Source organism: Belonocnema kinseyi, chromosome 3 (assembly GCF_010883055.1).
Source record: "Belonocnema kinseyi isolate 2016_QV_RU_SX_M_011 chromosome 3, B_treatae_v1, whole genome shotgun sequence".
Lineage (NCBI taxonomy): Eukaryota > Metazoa > Arthropoda > Insecta > Hymenoptera > Cynipidae > Belonocnema > Belonocnema kinseyi.
Genome location: NC_046659.1, coordinates 151,500,888 through 151,513,584, shown reverse-complemented (window position 1 = coordinate 151,513,584; position 12,697 = coordinate 151,500,888). Strand labels below are relative to the sequence as shown.

The 12,697-nt window shown below is 27.9% G+C and overlaps 1 protein-coding gene across 1 annotated transcript in view; it reads left to right on the top strand.

Annotated features, from left to right (window-relative positions):
- The window catches only part of LOC117170064, a 39,561-nt gene extending 28,122 nt beyond the window's left edge, over nt 1-11,439 (top strand). Inside the window, exons 6-7 of the mRNA XM_033356586.1 lie at nt 6,533-6,967; nt 10,950-11,439. Coding sequence (XP_033212477.1) covers nt 6,533-6,967; nt 10,950-11,439 — 925 coding nt within the window. The remainder of the gene's footprint in view (nt 1-6,532; nt 6,968-10,949) is intronic.
- Nucleotides 11,440-12,697: the final 1,258 nt, after the last annotated feature.

Sequence of the window (12,697 nt, the reverse complement as noted above, 5' to 3'; positions counted from 1 at the left end):
TATCTTTAAAAAAATGACAGCTCTTTAAAATGACTTATAATTTTTAAAAGTATCCTAAAATATTGTAAATCCTTTCAAATCTTTTGAAATCCTTTGCATTCTTTTAAAGTTCTTAAAAATTCTATTGAAATATTAAAACTATCCTAAAATCTTGGAAATATTTCGAATTTAATTTAAATTATTCAAATATATTAGAATTATCATGTAATTACCATAAAATATCTCAAATCCTTTATAAACTTTTAAAATCCCTTGAGATTTTTTAAACCTCTAGAAAATTTCTTGGAATCTTTGAAAAATAATCTAAGTCTATCAAGTTCTTGAAATCTGCTCGAATAATTGAAAATAATTGAAAATTCCTTTGGTATCTTTTAAAATCCTTCTGGCAACCATACTTTTAGTTTGGCTTCCAGGATAAAAAACTTTTTAAATCGCTTGGAAATTTTAAAAATACTCTAAAAAGTTTAAAATCCATTGGGAATCTTTTCAAATTATTGAGTGTGTACAATATTTTGAAAGCCCTTCAAATTATTGAGGTCATTTAAATTCTTCGGAATCTTTAAGAATACCCTGAAATATGTGAAAAGAATTCAAGAAAATTCAGAAAATTGTTATAGACCTGAAGGCAATAGTTCTTAAACTATGGATAATTGGTTGAAAGAGCATTCACTAGAATGATCTTCTGCTTATTAAAACTTAAATAATTAAAATATAGAAAATCTGTATTATCATGGGGATGATGAATGACCGATCAGCTGAGATACTTGTCCGCATTACGTGAGAATAGATATCAGGTGTCGCGATCTAAGGCACCCCTCAGACCTCAAATTTAGAATTTTCCGTTTTCATGAAATTTTAAAATTAAATTTCATCTTTTGATTGTTTTTTACACATGAAATTTAATTTTTCAATTTTATAGCATTTCTGTGAAAAAATATTCTTTTTTCGATCTCTTCAGAGATCCTCTAGTTAGATGTGTCACACCGATAAATCGTGTTTAGTGGTGTTTAGGAATAAGAAAAAATATCCATTACAAAACTTATTTGATCAAAAATTATCAATTGAAAAAAATACCTGAATTGTCAACTAAAAAAGGTAACTTTCAAACAAAAAATCCAATAGTAAATGATGAATTAATGGTGAATCTTAAATAAAAAATTACTTTTGACCAAATATATTGAATTTTTAACAGAAAAAGATACATTTTCTATCAAAATTGGAATATTTGTATTTTCATTTAAGAAAATTAAATTTCAATAAAAAAAAATTACTTTTCTACTGAAATGATAAACCTTCAACCAAAAAGATTAATTTTGTACCAAGAAAGTCGAATATTCAACTATAAATAAGGTAACCTTTGTATTTTAAACTAAAATTATGAATTTTGTGTACCAAAAAATGAATTTGTAACAGATTGGTTGAACTTCTAATTAAAAAGATGAATTTTTTACCAAAAAAGAGAAATCTTTAACAAAATGTATGAATTTTCAACCACAAAAATAAATTTTTTACCCAAAAAATAAATCACATTTTCAATGGAAATTATAAATCTTTACCTCAAAATCTGATTTTTTAATCAAACAGTTGAATTTCCTACCAAGAAAATTATTTCTCTATCTAAAAGATGAAGTTTCAGCAAAGTAAATAAATTTTCATTCACAGAAATAAATTTTTAAAGAAAATAATTAATCTTTCACCGAACAAAATGAATTTTCAACTGTAATATTGAATTTTTAAGTAAAAGGTTTAATTTTTCAAAACGAATTTTCTACCAAAAAAATACGAATTTTCAAACAAAAAGATTAAGTTTCAACCATAAACATTAATTTTCCACAAAATACATGAATTTTTTCACAAAATAGTAGACTTTTCAACTAAAAAAGGATTCACTTTTAACCAAAAATGGAACATGCTAATTTTTAGTTATAGAAATTATTTTCAACCATCAAACAAAGAATTTTCAACAAACTAGTTAAAATTTAAAACAAAAAAATAAATTTTGAATCAGGAATATTAATGTTTCACCAAAAAAGACGCCTTTTCCACCAAATATGAATGTGAATTTTCTAAAAAATAGTTAGATTTTTAAAAGGGAAATTTTAAATCGTACATTAAACAGTTACAAATTCGGTTAAAAAAATGTTTTCAAACAAAACAGATGAATTTTCAACAAAATAAAGCAATTTTCAATGTAGTAAATACATTTTTAATAAACTTGATGAATCTTTCACACATGAAAATAAATTTTCAATTACGAACCTTCATCTTTTACCAAAAAAATTAACCTTGAACAAAATACATTTATTTTTAACCAAATAATTGAATTTTCAACTATAAAAGATCACTTTTCAACCAAATGTCGAATAATTAAATTTACATTTAAAAAAATTAATTTTCAATCAAACAATGAACAAGTTTTCAAGAAAATATTGCAATCAAGAAGATTAATTTTCTACCAAAAAACATTAATTTTAACAAAATATATGAATGATAAAACAGATATATTGGGGGGTCCAATCGTGTACAAAACTATAAATTTTTGCCGACGTTTCTTGAAAATGTTCAATTGAAAACATTATTATAACCCAAAAAACAAATTTTTAACAAAATAGTTAAATTTTCAACTAACAAAACTAACTTTTACACACAAAATGGAGCAGTTTTTTCTCAATATTTATATTTTTCTATATTTCATAAAGTTTTGATATATTTATATTTAATGTTATCTTCTTCCTCATTTTATTCTTCATAATTGTAGATTTATTATAAAATTTTGTTTGAAAATCGCTGTTTTGATTGGATACGATTAAACCGGAACCCGAAGTGATGCGAAATCGTGCGCAATTTTCAAACAAAATTTTACAATAAATTGAAAATTTTTAAGAAGAAAATGAGGAAGAAGATAATATGAAATATAAACATATATAAAAACTGTCTGAAATATATCAAAATAGAAATATTTAGAAAAAAAAAACTATTCTATTTTGGGTTTAAAATTACTTTTTTTAGCTGAAAATTCGTCTTTTTTGGAGAAAATTAATTTTCTCGATTGAAAAATTATCTTTTTGTTATATGATTCATTTCTTTAGTAAAGAATTTAACTATTTTGTTGAAAATTCCCTTTTTGTGTTGAAAATTAATGTTCTCAATTAAAAATCTACTGTTCCATTTGTAGTTCAAAACTTATCTTATTAGCTGAACAATGATGTATTTTGTTAAAATTAGTGTTTTTTGGTAGAAAAATAATCTTCTTTGTTACAATATTGATATTCTTGATTAAAAATATATTTATTTGGTTGAAAATTAAACTATTTCGTAGAAAATTCATTTGCTGGTTGAAAATTAATACTTTTTTGTCGAAAATTCAACTATTTGGTTAAAAATTACATTCCTTAATGCTTGTATTTTGTGGAAAATTAACTTCGTGGTTGAAAAATTATCTTTTTGGGTTAATTGCGTCTTATCTTCGTAGAAAATTCATCTTCTTAATCTATTTCTTTAGTTTAAAATTTAACAGTTGTATTTAAAATTCGTTTGTTTTTGCTAGAAATTATTTTTCTGTTACTGAAAATTCGACTATCAAATTTTTGATTTCAAAAATATCTTTTGCAGTTGAAAATGTAACTGTTTGATTAAAAATTTATGTATTTTATCAAAGGTCAATTTTTTTCTTTTAAAATTAATCTTTTTGGTTGAAAATTCAACTTATCATTAGAAATTTGTCTTTTTCTTGGCAGAAAATTAATCTTCTTAGCTGAAAATTCATCTTTTTGGTCAGAAATTCAAACTTTTAGTTGAAAATTCAATATTTTGGCTAAAAATTCATTTCTTGCAGGAAAGATTCGTAATTTTCGATGAAAGATAATCTTTTTACTTGAAAATTTATATGTTCTGTTGAACATGCGACTTTTTTAATACAAAAATAATCTCTTTAATAGTAATTTCACGCTTCTTGTTAGAACATTAGTTATTTAGTTAAACATTCCATTTTTGTGTAAAGACATAAATTTCATTGAAAATGTGTCTTTTTCGGTAGAAAATTTATCTTTCTGGTTTAAAATTCATATATTTTTTAAAGTTTCTTCTTTTTTTGTTAAAAAATTTCTTTTTCGCTAGAAGTTGAACCATATGGTTAAAAATTCTTTTTTTTGTAGAAAAAATTCATAATTTTTGTTTAAATTCTACTTTTTGCTCGAAAATTCATCATTTTAGTTAAAAAATCATCTATTTGGTTGAAGATTTACCTTATAAAAAAGATAAAGATATATATAGATATAGATATATAAAGATATAAAGAAAAGATATAAAAAGATAAACCTTATCTTTTTGCTTGAAGACTTATCATTTCAGTAGAATTTTTTTAAACATATATTTTTTAGTTTAAAATATAACTATTTAGTTGAAAATTACTCATTAAAAAGATTAATTTTTGTACTAAAAATTGACTATTTCATCTTTCGTTAAAAATATAAAATTGATCTTTTTATTTCAAAATTCGACTTTTTTTATATGAAAGTCATCGTTTTGGTTAAATCTTTATTATTTTAGTAGAAAATTAATTTTCTTAACTGAAATTTGAAGTATTCCATTTTTGGTTCAAATTTATAATTTTTAGTTACAAATTCATGTATTTAGTTGAAAAATCGTATTTTTGTGAAAAAAATAATGTTTTTCTTTTGAAAACTCACCTATTTGGTTAAAAGTAATTTTTTATTGAAGATTCATCATTTTAAAAAGTTCCGTTTCTTTCATGAAAATTGATCTAATTTGTTTAACCAAATTTTTGGTAGTACATATTGATTCTTTTAACTGCAAACTTAAATCTTGTTTTGTTTGAAAACATTTTTTTAATTGAATGTTTAACTATTTTAGGTTTGATTCAAAATTTGCATTTTGAAATTTAAACTATTTTGTTGAAAATTCATATACGTATTTAGTGGAAATTGCGCTTTTTTATGAAACATTAATATTCTTGATTGAAAATTTATTTCTTTGGTTGAAAATTTAACTATTTTCTGGAAAATTAATTTTTTGTATACAAATTATTTTTTGTTTGTTGGTTAAAAACTGAACTATTTTTCTGAATATTCTTTGTTTGATGGTTGAAAATAATTTATATAACTAAAAATTAGCATGTCACATTTTTGGTTAAAAGTGAATACTTTTTTAGTAGAAAATTCAACTATTTGGTTAAAAATTCATCTATTTTGTAGAAAATTAATATTTATGGTTGAAACTCAATCTTTTTGCTAAAAAATTCGTCTTTTTTTGTTCAAAATTAATCTTCTTAGTGTATTCTTTTTTTAGTTGAGAAGTGATCTTTTTTAGACACAAAGTTAACTATTTGATTTAGAATGAATATTTTGTCAAAAGTTATTTTTTTGTCGAAAATGAATGTTTGTTTCTGAAAATTCATTAATTTCGGTGAAAGATTAATCATTTCGGTTAAAAATTTCTTTCTGTGAATGAAAACTTATTTATTTTGTTGAAAATTTGTCTTTTAGAGAGAAAAAAATCATCTTCATTGGAAATTCATCTTTATTGTAAGAAATTCAACTATTTGGTTAAAAATTCGGTTTTGGGGGTCAAGATTTATCAATTAATTTTTTCACTAAAGAAATGTACTGTTTTATCTGCGGCTTAAAATATGAAATCCACATCATTTTTAGTTAAAAATTTGACTTTCTTGATAGAAAATCAATCTTTTTGGTTAAAGATTTATCAGTTTAGTAGAAAATTAATTTTTTTCATTGGAAATTAATTTTCCTAAATGCAAATATAAAAATTCCATTTATGATTGAAAATTTAACTTTTTTAGTTAAAAATTAAGGTATTTTGTTGAAAAATCGTCTTTTTTGGTAAAAAAAATATATTGTTCTTGGTTGAAAACTCACCTAGTTTGTTAAAAGTAATTTTTATTGAGGATTCACCATTTTAATTTAAAGTTCAGTTTTTTGCTTGAACACTTATCTAAATCTAATATGTTTACTAATTTTCTTTTGGTTGAAAATATGAATTCTTTTAACCAAAAATTTAACTATTCGATTTTATTTTTGAAAGTTACCTATTTTAGTTGAAAATTCAGGTACTTTATTGAAAATTCGTATTTCTGGTAAAATAAGTTTTGTACTGGATATTTTTTCTAATTTCCAAACACCACTTAACACGATTTATCGGTGTATTATTATTTAAAACCGAGTTAACTTTCTCGTCCCCTCTATAACCCTATATCAGTCACATATATTTGAATGCATGAATTGAAGAAATCAAACTTTTGCGCCCTTTATGAGGATTTCTGGTTCCTGACTAATTGCGATGCGCAGTGGCAAGTCTGTGTGAGCCTGTGTGAGTTTGTGTCTCAACTCTACCTAGTGTATCTCTAGAATCTAGATCTCTCCAGTACCTTAGTGTGTAGAGCACCCGACCGGCAACTGGCAGACCTGGGTTCGATTCCCCGCGGAGCGAAGGGGATGTATCTTTTTTCACAGATAAAATTTAATTTTAAATAATTAAGCTCTTTCCAATTTTTCAGAAAATATTCGATCGAAAGATTCACTGCAGACTGTGCTATGTATCTGGAAGAGGAGGCTGAAAATCGAGCAAAAGCAGCTAGTGGAGAAAACCTAAGAAGACAGAAACTATCAAAACTCTGTCATTCCAAATCAGACGACAGAAGAAGATCTTTTGATCGATTTCGAAGAGAATCTGAATCCATCAGTCGATACTCCCTCAATTCATCTGCTGCTGCAGAAAGTTGTCCTCCTGAATATGAAATAAAATATTTCACCGCAATATCTCTCGAAGCAGAAGATAGCAAAGCTGATCTTTCAGACACAAGTCGAATAATGGACTGTTGTGACGATCAAGAAGGATCACACTTATCCCCTGAAGCCAATGATGCTCTTTTAGAGGAACCAGAACTGGAGAACCTCACTGAAGTAGAAGTAGAGGAATTCTTAAAAATTCAGTCTGTTAAAGAAAAAGGAAAAAGTGAAGAAAATACAAGAAACTTGAAAGAGGCAGCTGATGAAATTGAAATGTATGCTGATGATAACGAAAGTGACGAAAGTCGAAAATAAGAGTAAAGAAAATCAGAGAAATCGAATAGTGGAACGAATGTAGAAAATCTGGTGGAATGAAAATTCTGCGAATAATTTGGATCCGTGACGAAAAGCCCAAACGGCAAAGTGTCCACCCAATGAGAGTCGCACGACTCTCATTGGGCGGGCGCTTTGTCGTTCGGGCTTTTTGTCACAGATCCAAAAATTTAAGTACATTATATTTAGAAGGAAATCCAGAGCTTAGATAAAAAGAAGAGTTGACTTGATTAAGAAATTAAAAATCCTAACATGTGTTAGGGTGGTAACAATTTGTTTTAATTCTGGGCCAAAATGGCAGAATTTACAAACATATATTTAGGGGTTACTTAAAACCATTTTTGCACAACAAATTTCTTTTTTGACACCAAAAGAAATAATGTGTAGGAGAGTCATTTTAGAAGAAAAACGAAGCCTTTTTTTTAATCACGCTAGTCAAGAGAAACGATCGTGCACAAATTGGTTTCCAGAAAATAATTGTTATCCGATTTGAACGTTTAAAACAAAATGAAATCTGATCAAGTTCAGGATTAATCGGTCATGTCCGATTTTTTAAAAGAATTTAAATTTTTTATTTAAAAACAACAATGGAAGAGAAATACAACTTTATCTATTGGAGTGTACCGTTTTTCAAAAAGTAATTGGATTAATATAAAAATGCCTGAAGAACAAGAAGAAACTATCCAAAAAAGATGTTCAAAAGCAACGCGTTCTCTTTACCATTACCAGGAAAGGCACGTTGCTGTGACGTTAGTTTTTTTAAATAAAAATTTAGAAAGTTTTAAATTTCTGAAAACTTAGGGAAAGGATCCCGTAAATTTGTAAGCCCCCCCCCCTCCCCACACACATGCTTCAGGTTTTTTTCAATCATTTTACGAATTGTAACCATTTGGAAAAGCTATCTCTAGGAACAATCTTAGTACATCGGATTCTTTAAATGATTACTTATTTGAAGGAATAAAATAAAAATAAAAGCAAAAAAATTAACTTCAACGTAACTTCTGCGATTTTTGTTTTTCCAGTTATTTGTAACAAGCAACTCTAAATTATTTCAAAGCAACACAAAAGTACATTTAATCGATAGGGCGTTCGAAAACCTTATATGGAGGGGGGGGGGGGGGGGGGGGGGGGGGGATATAAGAATAACTTTAAGCGTCCAAATGTAACAATCGACTCTTACTTTATTATTTGAAAATATAAATTTCTGAAATGATCGCAAAATATTTTTAAACAATTTTATTTGTTTCTCGAATTAGTTTCGAAATATAAAATTAACTCGCAAAATAAATGGAAGAAGCTAAAACCTTAACATGCAAATAATGAAAAAATCATTATTGAAATAAAAAATAAATCAATTTACAAATAAAATTGAGCCTGAATTTATTAAAAATTAGTAAAATGCTTCAAATAAATGATCAAAAATAATTTTGTCGTTATATTTTATAATCTTAGACAGAATTATGCTTGATTATTTATTTGAAGCATTTTACTAATTTTTAATAAATTCAGGCTCAATTTTATTTGTAAACTTACTTATTTTATTTCATTAATGATTTTTTTATTATTTGCATGTTAAGGTTTCAGCTTCTTCCATTTATTTTGCGAGTTGATTTTATATTTCGAAACTAATTCTTGAATCAAATAAAATTTGTTTAAATATTTTTCGATCATTTCAAAAATTTATATTTTCAAATAATAAAATAAAAAAAGAATGTTACAATTTCTTTACAAGTAAAGCAGCTAACACAAACTGCACACTCTTTCTCTGCTCCCTTCTATACGCCGTTTCAAAATAAATCCTCTTTTTTCTCATATTTTGAAGAAACTTCCCCTATTTCTATATTTCATGCTTAAATGCTAACTAAATTGATGAACCCAAAAAATAAAATTAAAACAAAATTCAATGAAAGTTCATTCTCTTCAACTGATAGGTCTAGTATATTTTTGGTTTAAAATTCTTCTCTTTAGGGTAAAAATCCTACTATTTGGTTCAATATTGAACTATTTTATTAAAAATTTGCTTTTTTGGTTGAAATATCAACTATTATATTTTTTGTTGAAACTTCATATTTTTCATTGCTAATTTAACTACTTGGTTAAAAGTTTAACTTCTTGGTCAAAAATGATTTTTTTGTTAAGAATTCATGATTTTAGTAGAAAATTCAAACATTTATTTTTTCAAATTATACTTTGTAGCCAAAAATTTGACTATTTGGTCGAAAATTCAAATATTATGTTACAAGCTCGTCTCTTTTGTCAAAAATTCGTTTATTTATTAAATTTGTTTTAATTTTTTACCAGAAGATTCAACATTTTTGTCGTAAATTCAAATATTTTAATGAAAATTTAATTATTTTATTACAAATTTAACTATTTTGTCCAAAAAACTTAATCATTTTGTTGAAAATTCAATTATTTTGTTAAAAAGTCATCTCTATGGCTTAAAGTTTAACTGTTTGCTTATGAATGTAGAAAACCGTTATTAATAATTCATAATTTTAGTTGAACATTAAACTATTTTGTTAAAAGAATTTATATTCCTATCATTCCCCAATTTTCGTGAAAAATCACACTATTTCCCCTCTTTCCAGAGCACTTTGGGCTGTGAAGTCGGTTAAGATATGATTTTTATATGTCTTGTGTTTTATTGTAGGCCTTTATGAAATGAAATTAAAGAAAACATTTTTACTAAAAAAGGGTAATCTTTCAATGGTTTATTTAATTTATCGAGAACATTTTTTAACACATTAAAAACTTGCTCAGGATTCATTCATATTTCGTAACCACTGAAGAACTGTGACAATGTTACAAAATAATAGAAAGTCAATGATAAGTTTATGATATAATGTATAAAGTATTTAAAAATGTATTATATAATACAAGAGCTTCAAAGAAGCAGATTGTTATTCTAATGTTCAACGTTGTTGGTAAATGGTTAAAATCCAATCAATAGTGTCAAGGAAAATTATAAAATTTTCAAACTGTAATCTCATATTTTAAATTTCACTACGTAATAATTTATTGTGAAATATCACTTTAAGACGTAATTTAAAAATTGAGACATTTTTTTATGTACTTTTCATCCAATTATGTAAATGAAAGAGAAAATTTCAATAATTGCTCAACGGAAAAACAATAAATAAGTCAAGAAAAATTACGAAAAATAACTGAAAAAGATACCGGAAAGTTTGTCTTTAGTATTTTCTTTAGAATTGAAAGAAAATGAACACAGTAAACTCTTACTTATTCCAAGGCGCACCTATTTCAAGTCCCCTAATGTGGGATGTCACAAGTGGCGCAATTTCTTGCAGCTCCCACGACAGTCCCTGTACGTTCACGCCCGCGTCAGTGTCTGTCCAATTAGAAAGAGGCGACTGACCAATTAAAAAAAGGCCCGATGAGTGGGAAGCCCTCGCTATCTTGAATTGGGTATTTTAGCCTGCCGTCGTGGGACAGCATAAGACTTTTTGGAAAAAATATTCTAAAATATTTGTCAAGTGCTTATTTCGACATACAAGTGTGGCGAAATACGAGGTGTGACAATTAAGTAATGAGACTGATTCCATAAAAACCGTATATTTAAACATTATTCTACACATCTGCCATGCCCTTCAAAGTAGTCCCCTTGGGCAGCTATACAACGATTTCAGCGCGTTTTCCACGCTTCGTAACATTTCTGGAACGCTTCGACTGGAATGTCCGCGAGTACCCTCGCCACGGCCACTTGGATGTCCGTAATCGACTTAAGATGGGTTCCTTTGACCACCGATTTTGTTCTAGGGAACAGAAAAAAGTCACAGGGTGACATATCGGGCGAATAAGGCGACTGTTGCAACACGGCGATCCTTTTAGAGACCAAATACTGGGACACGCTGAGGGCGGTGTGGCACGGCACGTTGTCGTGATGAAGGATCCAGTAACTAGCGATGTCTGCGCGCACCTTGTTAACTCGTTTTTCCAAACTTTCGAGTACTTGGCGATAGTAGACTTGATTTACGGTTTGTCCCGATGGAACAAATTATTTGTGGACGATTATTTGGCTATCAAAAAAGGTAATGATCATCGTTTTCACCTTCGACTTGCTCATGCGAGCTTCCACGCTTTCACGTCCCTCCTGAAACTTTTTCCGCCATCGAAATACTTGGGCACGACAAAGAGCACTATCACCATGCACTTTTACAATTTTAGCGTACGTTTCCGAAGCTGTTTCACCCAATCTGGTGCAAATTTTATTTCGACACGTTGCTCTAGATATCGTTTCTCCATTTTCGTGACGAGCACCACTAACACACGTCTACTCAGCACGACACAGCAGGCGAACCAGGCTCGGTCAACTCAATAACGGAAAATGGCGAATTTTTAGAACTTTGGCGCAGGGAGTTGAGCGACAGCGAGGGGAGTCAAATTAGTTCTCCTGCCCATTGCAGATGGCGCCTCGTAATTATCTTTTTCTACTCTGAATACAAAAATAAAAGCAAAATTAAGTAAATGAGAAACGTAAAATGAGAAATTGAATGACAATTATCTTTAATTTCTTATTTTGCGTTTCTTGTTTTCTTAATTTTGACTTTATTCATTCTTTTTTCTTACATTATTTTACTAGTCAACACATCTGAGGACCACTACATGCATGCTTCTGTAGTTCTCCTGTCCATCGCAGATGGCGCTGAATTTCGCCATTTATTTCCCACGTAGTTGACCGAGCCGAACTAAACAAGCTAGAGCGATGGTAAATGTATCAATGGAGAGGGGCAGGATGCCGGTGAAGGGGAAAAGGGAATTTTAAGGTCGCAGGTTTACCACGAACGTGTCAATAAAATCAGTCTCATTACTTAATTGTCACACCCCGTAGCCGACGGTAGCTTATTTCAACATACAATTATGGCCAAATAAGGACGGTATTTTGTTTCGGCCTTTCGGAATATAATCAAAATAAGGAAAGTAACTTGTTTATTATTATATAGTAGATTATAATAAAGAGATTACTCAATAAAAATGCAACTTTAATTGCACAAACATAACATGAGAATGAGAGGCGGATTAACCTCAAAATATCAATACATGGTTCAAGGGTGATTCTGACCACTGCTGTCAGGTGGCGCTAAAAACGAATGCGCGAAATTTAAATTTCATTATACTCTGTTATTATAGCTACGAATGGAACATTTCAATTTTAGGAAAATAAAAATAAATTTTCAGGTCCAAATCTATTTCAGTTTATGTAACTTCAATTAACAGAATCATTCGCCTGTTTAATATGTTGTGCATTATAAATTTTAGGGCAAGGTTTTTCTTTCGAACGTTTCAAAATAAGGAAAGTTTTTTCTTAGAACTTTCTCAAATATATCGTCAGAAGAAAATCCATTTTTCGAGAGAAAAATTCTCGTCGTCACAAAAATGGCTTAACCCACATAAAACTTATAGAATGTGTCTCTGGTAGAATTAAACATGTAACAAACAAAAAATAGAAAGGTAGAGTACTTAAGAAAATAGTAATTTAATATTTTTAGAAGAACATTGTAACTTTCAAGATTTTGTCACTTCTGACAGATCTGGAATCTGGAAGGAAAATTTAAAAATTTCCATGAAGTGAAAAATTA